This window comes from Onychomys torridus, chromosome 13 (assembly GCF_903995425.1).
Source record: "Onychomys torridus chromosome 13, mOncTor1.1, whole genome shotgun sequence".
Lineage (NCBI taxonomy): Eukaryota > Metazoa > Chordata > Mammalia > Rodentia > Cricetidae > Onychomys > Onychomys torridus.
The window spans coordinates 60,170,333-60,190,488 of NC_050455.1; the positions used below are offsets into that span (position 1 = coordinate 60,170,333).

The 20,156-nt window shown below is 35.0% G+C and overlaps 1 protein-coding gene across 2 annotated transcripts in view; it reads right to left on the reverse strand.

Annotated features, from left to right (window-relative positions):
- The window catches only part of Dcc (DCC netrin 1 receptor), a 1,150,309-nt gene that overhangs the window by 583,445 nt on the left and 546,708 nt on the right, over window positions 1–20,156 (reverse strand). For both annotated transcript variants that reach the window (XM_036204806.1, XM_036204805.1), the window contains exons 4-5: window positions 13,102–13,252; window positions 11,565–11,701 (exon numbers count right to left, since the gene is read on the reverse strand). In XM_036204806.1, coding sequence (XP_036060699.1) covers window positions 11,565–11,701; window positions 13,102–13,252 — 288 coding nt within the window. The remainder of the gene's footprint in view (window positions 1–11,564; window positions 11,702–13,101; window positions 13,253–20,156) is intronic.

Genomic DNA, 20,156 nt, shown 5'->3' on the forward strand with positions numbered 1-20,156 from the left:
TTCCTTTGGGGCCTCCTCCTCTCCCTCATCTATCTAAGAAGGAAAAATAGATTAAAAGTTTTCAAGGTACATGAAAATCACTATCAAAATTGTGGTTTTCAGAAGAAGAGGAAAGAGTTAAATATCAGCACACAGTAGACGCCAAAGTAAATACACTTCATAGTTAAACAAATCTTACCTCCAATACAAATAGGATTTCCATAACTAGCTGGAACTAGCAATAAACACTAAACACTTTTTTACTAAAGCCTGAAGTATAACATTGTTTCTCCTAACACATACACATTTAAAAGAATCTTTTAGGTATTGTTAGAGACAGAAGTTTGCCTGTGGATAACCGTGATTTTAGCTACAGGAAGGAGTCATGAAGAGAAAGTACATAATAATGACAGAAGCACATCACAGATGACTTGAAGTCAATTTGGCTTTAGATCATGTGCCTCTGCCATCTATGTTCTTGTGAACACAACATTCCATATCTCTTTGTCAGCACTGAGGAATCATCACAACAAACTTCCCTAAGATGTTCTCTCTATGAGTATAATCATTCAGCCACGTGATTGTGGGGGAGTCTTTGACAATAAGAACAATTATAGACGCAAATGAAATTTAAGAACTATTACTTAGACAAAGGCAGTGGTGGGGTAAGTCCAGGCAAACTCCATTCAAATTAGGCATCACATGTAATAATGGAAGAATAAGTACTATGTTAATGCATTCTGTGGTAACTTTTCCCCATTTATGGCCAAGACACTAAAACTGAAGCCAAATTAAATGAGCAAATGCATACTATAGGGAGATATGGAACTCCTAAATTTGTCACAAGGATTTCAATAACTCAAAGTCTCCCCTTGATCATTGGTACATGCTCCAGAAGAGCACCTGATGCTTCATATGCTTTATTAAAAATGATAGAACAGAGCACAGGCGAGAAAGAAAGATAATGTCATATCTACCTTTAATTATCAAGATTCCTTTTTTCTTGAGAAATATCTAGGAGTTGATGACAGTGTGCAAAAATATGTATGCTTGTATATGGTAATGTGAATCCATACTACATATCTATGAATTGATATAGAAAATAAGTAAGTACAATTTCAATCAATAATGCATTAATATTAAAATTGGAATAGGTAATTTTTAAATATAAAATTAAAAACTGTGTAGCTCACCATTCTTAGTAATTGCCTAATAAATTTAGATGATACCAAACAGGAAAGGATGATAGTATATAAGGACTTTCTAACTATTAAAATAAAAAAATAAAAATCCATGTCCATAAGAAATAACTTTAAGCCTATGGTAGGAAGGATATGTTCATACTCCTGAGACTCTAGCATTGCTGTACCACGAGGGTGTAAGCCTCACTGATAATATGTTTCTCCTGTGTCAGTCATGATTGACAAATGTGATAAAATGATTGTTTTAGTAATACAGTGCAAAGCCACCTGATGTTTCAGTGGTTGTGTTAGCATGGTTTTGAGTACCTTATGCAACAAAAAAAAAATATTTTCCTCATGATCTGGAGTCTGAGAAACCCAAGTTCAAGGTGCCACAGGACTGGTTCCCATTGAGAACTCCCTTTATCCTCACTTTGAAGATGGCTTTTCTATGTGTCTGTATGTCACCTCCTCTTGGTGTGTGCCCTCATGAGGAAAAGGCATGATCCACATATCTTCAGCTTATAGGACATCCTGTTGGATGGGCTTTTTGTACCTTATACTTGATTTTTTTTCCTATTATATACATTTATGTTTTTATTTTGTGGCTCACTGAAGTGCTGTGACTACAAAATGACATCTGAGTGCCACAGCAGAGATACACCAACAGTTACTAGGCTATTAAGGTTTCTGTGGGAGCAAAAGCACACATAAAATGTCCACACCAGATAATTTTCTGTTTTTTTTTTTCTATTTCTTAGATAATCTGAATTTTTAAATAAGTAATTCTTTATCAGTCTCACTGTTAATAGACCTGTATGTTATCTGAGTGATGGGATGCGTGGGGATCATTCAACTGTGTTATATTGTAAGAAGTTCTAGAGTAATTGCATACTCTTCAACAAGGACCTGTTTATATGAATGACCAGTTATTATTGCACAATGAGAAAGTTCCTTTGCAAACAATAGCCCAGTTACTTGTTGTATCTTATACTTTAGTTTACCCTCATTAACTCCTAAAAGGCCATTGTCCAAAAACAAGCATATTGAGGGTAAAGCATCCAACATAATAATTTTGAGAGGCCACAGCTCAGTTTATGACAATGATCTATAGCATAGAAAAGAATTATGAGTCTCAAGGGAAAGATTGTAAAATATTATGATGGAGAGTTAGATAGTGTTTCTGTTGCACATTCTACATCTCTTAATTTTGTAACTCAGAAGAGCCAAAGAAAAAAATCCAAGTGTATGCCTCAAGCTGCGGAAGGCGTGGTCTCTGTGTTTAACTATTTTCTTATCTAGCTGGGATGTGAAGCAGAAACAGCAGGGTGTGAGCAGCACAGAATAAAGTCAAATGTAAAATGCCTCACAAATGGATATCATCCTTCTGCCACAGTCCTAATTTTTGTCTGTGTTTCTAGTGATTACTGCCAACAACATCCCTGTGTATCATCAGGACATCATTATGTTGACTCCTCTGCAATTCATGAGAATTACAAAGGGACAGTTAGTGCTGTAAACATTTTGTGCGTGAAAAACAAAATGGGTAAAGAGAGACTGCAAAGGATGTTTTAATAATGTGTCATTTATTTTTACTTTTGTTTGCCTTTGCTTAATCTTTCCAGCTGAGCTTTGGGCTTCTTCTGGAAGAGACTTGCTTTTGTTATTGTTTTTTTTTTTTCCTCTATATCCTAGCACATTCAAAGCTGTACTTTGCTGTTTTGAATATTTTCCTCTTTTTATTCTTACATCTAAGCAGTCACCAGACCCTACAAAGAAGTAATTATCATACTCTTAAAGGTGAAGGAATTGAGGATTACCTACCTGGGTCTAGTGAGAAGCTAATAAGACACACATCCGTGTGCTTAGCACTGGAATGCCATTGTACTAAAGATAAAATCCAACGGTAATGTTAGCAAAGCATTTGGAAATTGGACTAGCTTTCCAAATCAGTGCAGCATTCCTAACAACAATCTTTGCACATGTCCTTATTTCCTCCTGTGTTTCTTGATCTTCTCTGAACAGTCACACATATTTTTCTTTTTTTTTTTTTCAATCAGTAATGTTCTCCTTTCATCTCCCATATATGGAAATCCAATTTTCTGATCATCATATATTCATCAGATCCTTTGCCTCTCTTACTGTCCATATATCACTTCAGCTCTTTCTGTAATTGCCTGTGTCTTAGCTTTTGACCTAATTATTCTTGGAAGCCTAGGCCTAGGTGGTGCTTTCTTTTCTGAAGTCCCATACTGTTTGGTAGAATGTTTAACACAGAGAAGCTCTTCTCCACTGGTTACCGGTTATGATAAGCACTGTGGTTCCTTTATCACTTCAGCCTACAGCTGGCTCGGTTGATATATATCCAAGCATCTTTATTATTAATGAGAGGCATTTTTATCAGGCTGGGAGGTAGTAATTTAAACCTTCCACATCATAAGAAATCAGATTTTCGCACATGTTTAACTTTTATTTATACTGGGGGCGGGGGAGGTGGGTTTTTGCTATGTAGTCCAGGCTAGCCTCACACTCTCCATCCCCCTGTCCAGCTTCTGCAGTGCTGGATGACAGGTATGTGCCATCATGCCTGATGGTTACATATCTTGATTATTTTTCCTCCAACCTCCCTTCTGTTACTTTTCTAAATCTTTCTCTCTTGCTTAAAACCTGCTACTAGAAGAATCTATTACTGAATACCAGAAATATTATATTCATTCACATATGAAAGAATATAGAAATCAGTTTTAAGATAAATTTTCTTGGAGTAGTCTATTGATATATTTTATGATATTTGTCTATTATATTTATGTATGTACACATAAGCTTATAGCTGTGTGTTGTGCAGTTTTGTCAATGGTAGCCTGTATATATGATGATGGGCCCAAAATTACAATGAAACTTAAAAATCGCTATCATTTAGTGACATCACAGCTGCAAGGACACTTTAGTTATGTGTTTGTGGTGTTGCAGGTTTAAACCCACTGCACTGTTAACCATATTAAAGTATATGAAAATGTAACACACTTTAACACACGATGATGGTAATAATGGATTACTTACTTATGAAGAACGTAGTGTATTTCTTATGGTTATGTGATAGTTTGTTCTTTCTAGTATAGAAAGTTTGTAGCTGTAGTACACCACATAAGCATCAGCCCAATACATCTCCTGACTCCTCCACAAAGCCACAGTTGAGTGACTGAGCTTTCACTATGCTCAAATGTATTCTATGAGCCCTACATACAACAAAACCTCAGGGACACAGATCTCAGGGAGCTACTCCTGAATGTTGATATGACTGTGTATTAAATTAATCTGTGTAAAGTAGACCTGCTCATGTAGATAGGAAACACCATGCTTAACGCACCCAAATGGGGCAACCTCTGGGTCCTCACTGATCAAGGGGAACAGACTCAACAAAGGCAAATCCTCAGTTTCAGGCCCAGACTCTAACTTAGTTTCTTCTTGCCCCAGGAAGGGTCTAAACACAAGCAGTATAGGAAGTGGAGTAGGCTACTCACACAGAAGATGAAGTGGAAAAATTTCAGGTTTAGTTTTATGCTTCCAAATTGCTAAAAAAAAAGTTTGATGTAACCGAGTTATAAATGCCTGGGAAAACACTTATGATCCCCAGTTAGCATTTTCCCAGAGATTTGTTAAAGGAAATAAACATGAGAAAAAAATGGTATACATTGTTATGCTTTTCATATTTTATTAAGTTTCATTGATGCAGACAGCTTTAAAGGGAATTCCAGAATTATTTTCAGAAAAGTTGAAAAATGTTTCATTTACTTATCAGGGTCAGGCCTGTGGTTCTTAGTGGGGAGCCTTTCCTAAGTGACCTCTCCATTCATGTCCTTCTGTGCAGTCATGAACTGTGAACAGGTCATTTTAAAATCCCTACTTTATTGATGAGAGATTAAATACCTCATACAGTATGCATGTCTGCATTGATTCAGATGCTAAATTTAGATTCCAGATCAATATTGAACTGAAACAGGAGCAAATCTCCTGCATATTTGTTGAGGCTTGTCTCATAGTAAACACAGAGTTATGTGTGAGGGTCAAGAGGGATAGCTGGGGAGAAGGAAGGAAATATATTCTAAATTATAATTATATTATAACTCAAGACATAGTAAAAGGACATTGAATACATGATTGGAAAAAAACAAAATTATTTATTTTTTTAGAAATGGTTATAAGGTTTATAAAAGTAAGAACCATGATACTAGGAATTATATATATTGTCTGCTGTTGTAGAATGTAATCTTAAGATGTGTTACATTTATTTATGCTGTGGAACATTTGTTTGATGATGCAAAGATGTGTTGCATTCTTTTATGTTGCATTTGTTTAACTACATGAAGCTGTGTTGCTGTGCCTCTCTAAAACACCTGATGATCTAATAAAGAAATGAATAGATAATAGCAAAGCAGGAGAAAGAATAGGTGGGGCTGGCAGGCAGAGAGAATAAATAGAAGGAAGAAGAAGGAGCAAGAGAACAAGGAGAGGAGGACTCCAGGGGCCAGCCACCCAGCCAGGCATGGAGTAAGAATGAAAGTAAGATATACAGAAGTAAGAGAACGGTAAAAGCCCAGAGGCAAAGGTAGATAGGATAATTTAAGAAAAGCTGGCTAGCAACAAGCCAAGCTAAGGCCAGGCATTCATAATAAATAATAAGCCTCCATGTGTGGTTTATTTGTGATTTGAATGGCAGGCCCCCTCAGAAGAGCAAAACAACCAAAACATTTTGGCATTCCAATGTGGTCCTGTAGAAAGCTGAACAACAGGCCACAAGTTTCAGAAAATATCTATCACATTCTTCTTTTTGGGCCCCTTCCTGATCTTATCCCTTGAGACCAGACTTGCTTCTGTGAGAACAGAGCCTGTGAATGTTTTGAATATGCATGTATGTTGAAGGATTGCTTTCAGCTGATGGCTCTACTAATGGAGTAGACCATGAACAGTCCTGCTACCATCCATGGGATCACCCACCCGTGAATTCAGAGGGAAAATTTTGTAGAAGACAGGGCATAGCACAAGGAAGTAGTTCACTTGAGGTGAGCCTTTGAAGGATATGCCTTTTGCCTGAGCACTTCTTGCTCTTTCTTTCTGCTTCTGAAGACCATGAGGTTTAAAGCGCTATGCCACTATACCCTCTATGTGGTGCCCTGACCTACAAATACACAGAGATAAGGCCAAATTTCCATGAACTAAGAGCACAAAACTGTGAAAGAAAATAAATCCTACTTTAACTTGTTAATGTCAGTCACAATGAGGAAAAAAACAAACAAACCACAAATATATACAGACAATATCAATTGTTTAAATCTTCACAGATTCCGGGTTTATAACAAATACTAAAATGCCTTACAAGCATTGGACAAATCAACTTAGAATTTTTTAATTGCATTGCAAGTACATTAAACCTGGGTTTTAAAACTTTTGTGGCTTTCTGACAGCCAAGTACCATTTTAATGTAAAAAAATATTCACAGATATCTTACTGACGTTTATCTGTACACAAACTCAATTGGTTATTATTAAAATATATCTGTAACATTATTAATGCTATTTATTTGAACAAAAGTTATCCTGATTTTATGTAATAAACTTTCAATTTTCATTTTATCAGAAGGCAATATAAATGCCACACTTTACATTATAGTTGATGTTTATTGACTCAAATTACTGAAAAGGTCAGCAATATTTCCTTTAATCTAGTTGTTTGGAAAAAATTAAAAAGTCATGAGTTCAGAAAGGTTCACATTTGAAGCTAGTGAATGCTCAAGAATGATCACAGTTGAAAGCAAAACAAGAGTCTGATAAAATGCATGATTAAAGATTTATAAGTACAAGTTTATATTTCTTGTGGGACTTGAATCTTATGAAAAATACAACTATGCTTAAATTTTTAAAAGTTAGGAAAATACATTTGAATAACATCGATAATAAGAATCCTTTCTCTTCACTGCATACATTCCTAAAAGTCAATAAATTCTGTTTTCAAATAAACAGTCTACTAGAGTGACACTAATTTTATATTAGGATAGTCTGACACTATATAAAACACTTTATAATATGAACATTCATTTTTAGAGCTAAGATTAGTCACAACAGACTCCAACCAACTTCTTTAGAAAATCAAGATTTTGGTAGTAGTTATCAGTCAGAAATTTCTATGGGAGATGATTAAAATGTATACCCAGTTACCATGGTGATTTCTAGGAAAAAAAAAAATAAATGAAATGGAAATACAAATCTTAAGATAAAAACATAGATCATCTATTTCTTAAGAAAATTCAGGATGCTTCCAAATGACATATTCAAATGCAGTCTATAAGCAGATTTTTGGAAAGAGAATTATTTATAATAAAAATATAAATTTAGTGCTAAGAAGCCACTGACTATAAATAAAGCAACCTTATCCATTGATATCTATCCACATACACAGCGTAAGTATAGCCTTTCTATTTAAAAGGAGTTCCTGTTAAACAAAGACATATGCTTAAATAAATACTTAAATGCCAAAAAAATTGTTTGCAACTTTACAAAACTGGAAATGCGAATGTCTAGTAAAAAATTAAAACAAGTTTTTAAATTAAATTAAAAAGAAAATGTAATGCCACAAAGATGTAAATTTTGAAAATGAGATTTCATGATAGTAATTGTGAGATAAGGAAATGAGAGATTCACTCTGTTGGTAGGGTAAATTCTTATATGGTTGATGAGAGTTCCAACAGGTCTACATTCCTTTGAAAATGAATAAATAAATATTTAGTGATTGGGTATATAGGTTCATAGGTGGTGGTAGTGGTGGTGGTGGTGGTGGTGGGTGTGTGTGTGTGTATGTGTGTGTGTGTGTGTGTGTGTGTGTGTGTGTGTGTGTGTGTGTTTCTTTTCAAATATAATTTAACAACACAAAAAGTTCAAACTACTTAAAAGAAAATACAGAAGAATATTCAAAAATACACAAAGACCCAGAGAGTATGCTATGACTTATCTCTATGTGAAATCACAAATCCCACAATATAACATTCACCTCCCTTAGGTGAAGCAAATGTGGACCTTGCTCTAATTCAAATTCTAGTTTAGAAAAACTAAGACTAAGGCATCTCAACCAACATTGCCATTCTTTTAAATGGCCAGTGCTGAGAGTCTTGATTGTAACTCAATGAGAGAAACAAGACTGCTTGCTTACTGGCATCCTGGCCTAGGCAGGATGTCATTTAAGGACTGATCTTATTTGGGGCTGGAAAGATGGCTTAGTGGTTAAGAGTACTGGCTGTACTTCTAAAGGACTGGAGTTCAATTCCCAGCATGTACATGTCATCTCACATGCATTCAGGCAAAGCACCTAAAAACTAAAAATAAAACAGCAACTACAAAAACCTGTTCTTATCCATTACATAAAAGTCCAGACCTTTTATTTTCTTTGACCTTTAAAAACATTTTTCTGAGTTGTTTAGCACTTATTTGTCCTCTTTTTAAATATAGCATCCTTTAATTTTATACCTTCACAATTATTTTATGATTATAGAAGTAACGTGTAGTTCTGAAAAATAAGATAGTCATCAACACATGATACCAATTATGTATTTGCTGCCTCTTCATTGGCTATGAGTATGAAAGTTACTTTAACCTTATTTTCACAGAACAATGTCATTTTTTTCAGTCTTTGTACCTTACCATCCTTTCTTCCCCTATTCTTTCGAGATAGTTCTAATAAATTCACATATTACTAGGTGTAATTACATCATAAATTATGAAATTTCAGAATTGCTTCATACATATCACACAATCTGTCTCACTGCAACTATGTTTCAGAAGAAAAACCAACTGGGAAGTGTGTGTAACAGGAAGACAATTTACCTTAGGCCTGGGCTATGGGAACAAACAGGGTTAGATTTCATTAGGACATTTATTTATCTAAGAAGAACTTATTCATCAGACAGAGTTGACATGAAACCCTCAGTTAGGAAAAGCATGGGTCATGTTTCTTCCCCAGTGTAAAGATGTCATCTACTCAAACAGACTCATCTAGGGAGATGCTAGCAGCCCCTCCATTTCACCAATGCTCGCCCTTCATTAAATCAAAGGGGACTTGAGTGGGAAAATTACTCAAGGAACTTGGTTAGACAGGAAGTCAGAAATAGTCCTTTACCACTAAACCTCTTTCTTAGAAACACAGGAGACCAGATTCCTCTCCACTGCCAGTGATCTCCAGGCAAGACGAGTCAACTCTTGAGTGACACCAGTGCTGCCAGTGACCAGACAGGCTTTTCATTTTCATCCAGTTACAATCAACCTTCTCAGTACCAGCCATTTAAAAGAATAAAGATGTTGTTTAAGATGTCTTAGTCTGTTTCATTTCCTAAACTTATATAGAAATAGAGCAAGGAAGATCACAGCTATTTAATGTGCTCTCTCTATACACCTCCCACAGGAGATTTTTGAAGAATAATTGTTCCATAATTTTGGCATTCAATAAGTGATGTTTTTATTTATATGTGATTCTTTATGTATGTATATATATACAGGTGTACATAAATATTCATGTATATTAACATTTATATATACATGTACAAGTACATATTTACAGGACTATGTGTTTCACATATGTGTGAATATATATAATATATCAAAAGATTATATTACAGAATTTGTTATATTGTATAACTTTATTATTGTCAATATTAATATAATGAAATTCTTCTATAACGTAATAAAGAGCAATTTAGGATACCCTAGCTTTGTTTTACTAGAGATTTATCCCTAGAACAGGTAGGGATCAAGAGGCAACCCATGATCATGTAGTTCTATAGTGTATGTGGACATACATTTTTCAGTGAGACATGGGATTTTCTGGAACAAACCATGCCAGGCTACCAAAAAGTTTCCCTAAGAAAGAAAAAAAAAATCACGTAGTGTGGGAAATTATTTTTGTTGCTTCTCCATTTTGGGTAGATTTAAATTCATTAAAAACTTTATGGGTGTTTTGTAATGATACAACTCATATATTAAAAGGAATGCTAGTCTACATGCAGATGCACATGTCCACAGGTATAATGTGGATAACTTCAATGTGTCCTTGGGTACCAGCACTCACATACAGTTAATTTAGATGTCAACAGTGTTGTAGTCTAATAAGTTCACATAAAACTTGACTTCATCTACAAGCAGTCTAAATTCTAGTAAATACCACATTACATGACTATTTCTGATCAGCAATATGTCACTGTACCTTGATATTAAAAATGCTTTATTTGTTTTTTTGCTACACTGAAAAATAAAAACATGACCAAACTCAATTGTTGCCAGCTTGACGGCTGATAATATTTTAGTTAAAGTAATGACATCTCTAAATCCAAAGAATTAATATCATTTGTACATTTGGTTTTTAGAATTTAAATTTTGATGAGGAAATAAGTAACTCTATTAGATAAGCCACAATCTGTCCTATTACCTTTTCCCCTATCCTCTAAATGGATGCTATTTATACAATAGAGCTCAGCAGATAGACACACCTTATACTCATTAATATCTTTTAATTTGTACAGAATAATTTATAAATAGCATGTGGTTTTTCTTGGAATTTTGAAAATACCAAAAGCCTTTATTCATAGGAAAAAGTGAAAAACAAGTAGACATTTTTGTCATATACAGAAAAAAGAAAGAAAAATAAAATAAAGTATTTTCTCCAAAGTACATAACTGAGGTCAAAACAGGTAAAAATGAATTTCAAGACCATGATAAGGTATTCATTTGACTAAGCGGTACCACAGATCACTTTTCTTAATTTTCAGTAAGGGTTAGACCTTCTTGCTTTCCTGAAGTACATAAATCCATTCATGTTCCTTAAACTCCTGAAACTTCATTCTTGTTATGCAAGTTTTCCTTAAACATATTGGATTTTAGTTGTTTACTTTCAACACGACACCTACAGTTATTCCATATTAATATATCAATCTTCTCAGCACACTGAATTTAATGCCAGAGACATTATTTCAAGTATCATCAGCTTTTCCAGTCATGTGCACTTTTATATAATTTCTATCATTTTCTTTCATCATTTTCTATCTGTGAGTATGATATTTTTAGAAGTATTCATTGTTAGTCAACACATCCATTAATTAACACTTTCAGGAACTTTCTAGCATTATAGCACATCACTAAAATAAGTCAAAAGTAATATATGTGACTTTTAACCAGTAAGCAACTATTCAAACACTGCATTTAACCCTTGTGCAGTTAATCAAAGCAGAGCAAGAGCATGCACAGAACACTGGGACCTTTTGATTTTACACAAATAAACATGGGAAGCAATCAGTGGTAAGCACTTAAAATGTTATAGTGGTATATTTTGAAAGGTATAATGTAAACTTGTCTGCAGTCACTGACTTACCCAAGACTGTGAGCTCCGCAGAGGCACTAATATTCTCATTCTTATATGTGACAACACAAGTATAGGTCCCGCTGTCATCATCTGTCACATTAGAGATGAGCAAATTGCTGCCGCCCAACAACGAATACTTTTTTGACCTGAAATAAAGAGGCCACATGCTTTGAGATGGCCAGTTAATATATTTGAACATGAGACAAGATTTCAGAAGTGCTGATGAATTTCACAAATGCTCACATTGTAAATCTGAAGAGATAAAATCCCTGTCATCAAGGATCTGCAATATCTCACCTATTGACCTAGTATTAATTCAAGGTAAACTCCTGTGAGGAGGCTCTCTGTATTAATTCAAAGATGAACTAGATTAAATGTAATAGTAATGAATTATGTTTAGAGAAGAAATACAATAATATATAGAATAATACATTTCTATTCAAAAACCAGTAATAAGAGATTTCAAAATAATCTAGTATGATTCTATCATTTTAAATTTTAGGGCCTCAGGGTGAAAGAAGTGGTTCCCCTGGGTGGAAATCAATGTCTTCTACTCTGACATATAACTCAGTGACCATTTACAAAGTCCCATTTCAACTGAACCAAAAGCATTCGGCTTTATCAAAGTGATGCACTAGCCAGATTTCCTTCATTACTTCAGAAACATTGTGATGGCATCTTGTGTCTTATTGTTGCCTAATCGCTTACTTAAAATGGGCAAAATTTAAACAATAATTTATGATCCATGCACACACCCCATCACAGAAATGAAATGTGTTAAAAGGGGTATACCAATTATTCTAATCAATGAACTTAATTTCTTAAGTGAGACTCATTTAATCAACATGTTTCAGACTAAGTAGTCCATTCAACTGTTGGACTTGCTTTCTAATTCTCCCTTATTATTAATCTTGGGCTAATCCAATGTGAGTCATGTTCTCCAGTATCATCTTATATTTATATTAATTGGGATAGTAACAGGCATATTTGGAACTAAAATATCTATGCAGACCTTAAAATTACATGTAATGCATTAAATTGAAGCAATGTTTTCTTTTCTATTGTTACCATTATTGTTTATATCTATGGCGTACCATGTGGTGCTTTTATATATGGAATATGAAATATATACATGTGCATGTAACATGAAATGACTGCACAACAAGCAAGGTAATCTGTGTGTGCATGTGCACATGACTTTGTGTGTGTGTGTGTGTGTGTGTGTGTGTGTGTGTGTGCATGTTGTGTTATAAACATATAAGATCGACCTTCTCCTTATCATATTCCTGTGATGACATCATCTGATTGTCCTAGCCTTCCAATGTCACTCTAATTCACTTTCCCTTTGGAATTGATCCCATAAGCTTTTACATCTTTCTTCATCATCTAACTATTTGACTCCGATGGTTAAATATCTTTTATACACTAATCATGCCAAAGAATTAGGAAACAAAGCTAATTATTGTGAGGAAACAGGAATTTTTGTTGCCTCTCAGAAAGTGAGAAGCAATAGTATATAGTTCTCAAGGGCCCAGTTGTGTAATACCTCAGTTGGATGACCTCCTCGCCCCTTAACCAGGTGAAACTTGGCGGAGGGTAGCCAGAAACACAACATTCCAGGACAGCATCTTTTCCTTCAATGGCTACTACGTTGGATGGTCTTTGCAGAAAATACAGCTGCCTGTGCAGCCCTGGATCTATGGAAAGAAAACATAGGGTCATATATTACAAATAAATCATAAATATCTTATATATATCACAAAAATTATAGCTAGAATTATATCTGTCATTACTTTGATATAAGATAATGAAGAATAAAGTCTGAAAAGTAGAAGAATGCCAGGAAAATGTGAGGATAAAGTTCTAAAAGAGTTTTTCTACTACCAGAATGTAGAATCCTGATATTAGAATATTCTTAGCTGCTAAGAAATCAAAATATAAGGCAAAAGGCGTAAGGTAGATGTTACTGATCCTTATATGGGCTCCAGATTTGTCTTCACTGTAAAAAGAGTCAATCTTATCAGTAACTAGTCTAAATGTTATCATCAAAAACTGTTAATGGTTCACTTGATCTGCAACTAACCTTCATTCTACTTTCTTCTGCTTTTTAAAAATCACTTTTATGGGCCGGGTGGCAATGGTGCAATCCCAGCACTCAGGAGGCAGAGGCAGCTGGATCTCTGTGAGCTAAAGACCAGCCTGGACTACAGAGCAAGATCCAAGACAGGCACCAAAACTACATGGAGAAACCCTGTCCCGAAAAACAAAACAAAACAAAAAAATAACTTTTATGTATAGATATGTAAGATAAATAAACATATTAGAATGATTTTAGATAGCATATGAACAGTGTGTTAGAATATACAATTTTGAGGAATTACTTGCTGTTTCCAAGCAGAAGTGATGTATGCTTGCTTAAGTTTTCTTGCTTGATTTCTAAAAACAAATCAGGCTATGGTTTAGTTTTGTTTTCATATAAAATTTTAAAATCTTTCCAAAGACTGAGCTTGTCCCCATTGCTAAGAACCTGGGTGAATGAAGAACTCAACTTCCCTCCCCTTTATCTCTCACACTACTTCATCTATATATGTATTATCCATGTTTACTAGAATGGATGTGCAATCTAGTGACTCATGAGCTTCATTCTTACCCTCACTTGACTAACAACCCATTGAATTTTCATCACGTGGAATAAGCAGAAATTCAGAGCCTAAGCATAGGTTCAATACTCAGAAAATCATCTTCAGAATAAATAGCATCCTTCTTTTAATTATGTGGGTTCTAGCCATAATGCCTGGAAACTTATCAATCAATGCAATGGCCTTATCCTCTGGTCTAACCTGTTCATCAATGTCCATTGGAGTTGATTTATTAAAGATATATTACTAAGTTTCCTCATTCCCATTAAAATCCACACCCCTCTAGAAAAGTTGAATCCAAATTATAACCTAAAGGAATATGTAGAATTAACTTGTCAGTAGTACTGTACACTCAAAAGTAAAAACCCGAGTACGAAGAGGTGATGAAGTCCTATATCTAGGAGAGAGGTGAATGCAAAGTCACTAAATGAGATTAAACATAACAATGCCATAATGCAGACTGCTGCTGATCTCATAGGAAATTTTGGGAGAAGGACCTGGAATGCATTCAAACACAGTTATTGTCCTTAGCCAGATTCAACCTCTCATTCTTTAAGTGTGGAGACATAGAAGAAAAACAAATTACTAGACTAGTAATTAATTTTCATCTGACGTACTCTCTATATAGAAATTTACACTTTCTCAGTCTTTCCACATCTGTCTCTGGTAATTTCAATAACAGAATTAAATCATCTTCAGTATGAAAATATTTAATGCATTTTCCAAATGTGTTAATTGTTATTAAACCAATGTTGCTGAAAAATGCCTCAAAACTTTTGGAAGTCATGAAATGGCGTATTTTATCTCCATTCTCAAAAGTGACTTTTCAAATAAATAAGTGTGGTTCATAAGATAACACTGCCTAAGGAAAATATTTTCTGAAACAGACAAGTCCCCATGATGTGCATTTGTATGCATCTCTCCTTCCAAAGGCAGACAATTGATTCAGAGACATCCCCTTACCACATGCTTCCAGGAACACCATTCCTATACATGCTGCACAAGGCTGCTATGTCTCATCCAGATGAGATCTGCTTGATTTCATTTTCTACTCAAAGGAAATTTTACCTGGGATGTTATACAGGTAAATTATTTACTAATCAAGGAATAAATACTGCAACTCGAATAATTATATTTTATTTTATCAGAAAACACAAGCACCACATAAAATAATTCATATTTGAATACTTTAAATTCAATGCATCAAAAACTTGAACAAATAAAACAGGGGTAGTTCCTTAATATCAGGTCCCCATCTTCTGCCACCATTTCCCCTATCATGAACATGTTACATTAGTATAGCTCAGTTGTTACCAAGATTAACACCATTATTAAATTATCTCCATAGTTTAAATTAGGACTAATTATTTTACATAGGCCTGTATAAATGCAAGTCATATATCTGTCATTAGAGTATGCTGTGTCTTTACTTATTCATCTTTCCTCTATTAGCCCTACTTTAAAACTTGAGTTAGCTAATCATTTCACTACTTACAAGGCTGAACATTTTTGAGAATTGAAACTATTTGCATTTTCTCTGTGTTAAGGTTTTTCCTGAGTAACACTTAATTATAGGTTAATTAAGTAGTATTATTCATATAATTATTAATTACATTATATGCCTTTTAAAACTGCACTTTTTAAACTCAGCATTATATCCTTAACATTTCTTCACTATGTGGCTGATAAACTGGTCCTTATTGTTGGAAAGTATGTAATTGGGTCAGTATGCCCAGCGTGTGCTCATTTATTAGTTTATTAGTTCACCAGTTGAAGGATGATTTAGTTCTCAGTGTTTGATATTTATGAACCAATCTTCTACTAGTATATATAGATTTTAAGTATATTAATTAGATTCATTATTTGACAATTTACACTTATGCACAATGCATACTGATCACTCTCATGCCCCATTCCTTCCCCCTTCGTATCCTTATCTATCCCCTCCATGTCCTTAAAAATCTACTTCTTGTGTTTTGTTTTGTGACCCACTGAGTTTAACTAGGCCTATCCAAGTTGGTTTAGAGCTACTCTTTGGAGCCTGATCAGCTCAGCATTAGGTACACAATTAGAGACAATAAAATTCCTCTCCCAGAAACCATCAACAGCCAATAGTTCAATAGAAGGGCCATGGCCATGAGCCGCCCCTTTATGTGACTGGCTATTGGCAGTGTCTGTCTGGTGTCTGATCAAGGAATATAATTGTAGTTATGAGCTCATAATAACAATGGTTACACCAAGCCTAAATGACAGCATTTCAAATGTGCTTTACCCAATTAGCTGGCTATCAAATGCTTCCTGTCCCTCTTCTACAATATTCTATGAGCCTTAAAGGTATACATGTCTTGTTTATAGATGAATCTAAAACCTCAGAGCAGAATCACTAAATTGTGTGATAAAACTGTTTAGCTTTGGAGAAAACTTCCATGTTTCTTCCAAAGTGACTGAATACTTCTCTACTCTCACCAAGACATGTTCCTGTTGGGTACTGGTGGGTTTCTACTCTGTCATGATGGTGGGTGAGTGTAGTGGGCAGCTGTTCCAGCTTTGACCTTGAAGCACTGCCCCTAGTGAGGCAGCAGGTAACTACTACACCTGCCTATGACCTGCCCCTGGGGCATGGCCTCTTTGGATCCCTAAGACCTGACATGTGTAAGTGCTCACTCTCTTGGCTACCTTGTGACCCTGGATGCTGGGTTGCAGACCAAGTCACAACTCTCCAGAGAACCACATTGGACTGAGCCTCACCTCTCCTAGATCCTGTAACCAATCCCCTTTGCTGGTTGTAAGTCAACCCAAATAAACCTCTTTTGACTATCAGATAAACTATGTGGAATTGCCTCGTTAATTACCACTTTAGGTATGTAGTGGCTTATCAGTTTTTTCAAGAAGCAGTTCTTTAGGAGAGATGCAGAGGACCATTCATATGCTTTGTTCTCACTGTACATTTTCTTTGGTGAACTCTTGGTTAAAAATCTTTTGGCTTCTTTTAATCCGCTTGGTGGTAGTGTTTGACCATTGCTTTGAAAAAGTTCATTATATAATTTGGAGGTAGGTCCCTTTTTATCAAATGTGAGGTATGAAAATATGCTCCTAAGACATGGCCTTTTTGTTTGTTCTCTTCGCATGCCTTTTTGTGGAGTAGGAGTTCTGAATTTTAAAATACCTATCATATTTTTCCATTAATTTCTTTAAATGAGTGATATCTGAAAATCCATGATCATATCCAAGCCCACCTGAACTTCCTATAGTATCTTCTAGAAATGTTAGTATTGTGTATTTTGCGTTTAGGATAATGCTCCATTTCGAGCTCATCTTGTAGAAAGTGTTCCAATTGTCCCCACCTCTGTTCCTAAGACGACTTTCCTGATGTTTTTACTTGTTCCATTGTCAAGGATCTGCTCTGTTTGTGGGATCTATCTGTGAGAGCTCTTTTCTGGTCTTCCGTCTACCACCCCATTTTCTGTCAGTTCCTACTGCCTATCTACTGAAAAGGTCCAAGGAACCTGACATCGGATTGTCTCCATCTTCTGCCTTCTTACTTCATCTTCCTTTTGCTTACAATGTAACCTCTTCCCATAGAAAGTCTAGAGTGTTTGTTAACTTCCAGAAAACCACTTGCTGGGATTTGGGCCCTTGTTTTAATATATCTGTAGTTTGACATCATGGGGTTCATATGGCCACCAAAGAATTCTCTAACACTCCTACAACATGTGATATATTATTTACCCCATCCTGTCTTGACCTATTTGGGTATTATCAGACCCCTGGTGGCCTCACAAATATTGAGATTTGTAACTCCTGCCATATTTATAAAACACTCCTAGCATTCACTACAAAAAACATAGTTTCAATTCTCAAATATATCTCTCCATATTTCATCTAATGAATTCAAATATTAAGGGAATTCCTCCAAATTCTGATAGACGTTTTCTCTAACAGTAAGTATTTAGTATGTTCTACAACTCCTCTTCAGGTTAAATGTCAGCACAAAATGCTTGAAGCTCGTCCCACTGACAACTGGGTGGCTCTTTCTCCATGCTGCTTTCTATGTGACCCTGTGTTTCTGCTTTGATCTCGTGGTTGTGGAGCAGTTGCTGCCGTGGAGGTTTGAGGACTGAGAAGTGAAGACGACATTCTATCATTGCTCTCAGAGTTGAACTGAAGAGTGACAAAAACCGTGGATGGTAGTGGAGGCCCAGGTGACAGTCCCCAACTCAACTGCCAGGTTGTGAAGAAGACAAACAGAGATTGCTGTGAGGCGCTACTACACCAGAAGAGGCAATAAAACTTCCCCTGTCTCAAGAGACTACATTTGTTAGCCATTCTGCAAGAGAATAGCAACTGGAACACACACATAACAATGAAAGCAAGACCATCCATCCGCACAATTCAGAATACCCACTTGCCATTGCAGTTATTGGCTTTGTTTGACTTCGGGTCTTCATAATGTTAGGATGGCCTGGCCATCCATGGAGACAATACTCAAATTCATTATTCCTCCCCTTTATTATATAACCTTTAAAGTGAAAATTTTAAAGAGGCATTGGAAAATAACATATCACCATTTTAAAATTAGTAGAAGAAAGATGATTGTCAAGGTTAACTATATGTGATAGACCTGCAGGTGGTTTTGATTTTCACCTTTAAGTTTTTCTGTATTTTCTGAAGGTTTTCAAAATGGCATGTAGTATTTTTAAATTGAAGAGTTATTTTAAACTCCACTGTGCAAGGTGTATAGAACTTTTACAAAGGGAAGAAAAAAATCATAAAAGTTAATGACTAAAACTCCAGGCAAATATTGAAAAGCAAATGTAAATTCCCCTCTAAGCTCCTTAGTAGTTTAATGAAAAACTAGAAATTCTAGATTATAGCTCTTGTTGTCTAAATTGACTTTAATTAAAAACAGGATGGAATTAGTAATTAATGATGGATGTCATTTGTGTTCTAGTTATATGGGCAGTAGCTATTCAAGTCCCCCTGGAGTTATAGAGGTAATAGAACATGTGAAATGTTTTCAAGTGAATTAATGACACACCTTCATTACATCAAAGGGGACAGGGTCATGTGACTGTAAGTTTTCAATGTGACAGCTTTTAAATTGGATGAGAGATCATGTTGTTATTTATTAAACTGTACATACACCTCAGACAGTTTATAGATTTAAAATATTTTAAAATAAAATTTAGAGAGAGTGTAAGTGTGGTTATTAGATAACAAATTTGGCGATTTTTCAGCATTAAAACTAATAAAATAATTTTCTGGTGACAAATGTTTATATCAATAATTACAAAGAAACATTCTGTAATATAAAATTCATGAATAAATACGTACAAAATTGCATTACTTGAGATTCTAAATTGATTGTAATGATTATAATCTGCTTGAATTATAACACATAGGTTTTTCTGTTGAAAGAAAAAATGTTGGCATGTTTTTTTTGTTTGTTTGTTTTTGTTTTTGCTTTTTTGGGGGGGTATTTGTGTTTTTTTTCTTTCTTTCTTTCTTTTTTTAACCTACTCTGTCTGCCATCAGAATAGCAGAACAGTGAAGCCTCCTTAGAATACTTGAAAGTAGTATGTAAAGAGGGAAGCAGAAAATAGTTATTACAAGGTGATTCATTTACTTAGTTCTCCCATGGACTACAGAGATGCCTTGGAGCACTGAATGACCTCATAGCAATTTATTTCCCACGTTCTCGACCCTTTTCACTTCTTTTTAAAATGGAAATTTTGGCCTAGTTTAGCCTCATCAGTTCTCTGAGTTGGAGTGGACTATTCTAAAATCATTAAAAAGAGTGTTACCTGATAATGTCAACTGAGGATCTGAAACTGCTGACTGGCTGTTACTGAGGACTCCAAAGAATTCTCCTCAGGTAGCTGAACTTTACAAAAAATGGGCATTTCAAGAATAACATGGTTTTAAAACAAAAACAGTAGTGGGAATAGTGGTAGTTTTTACA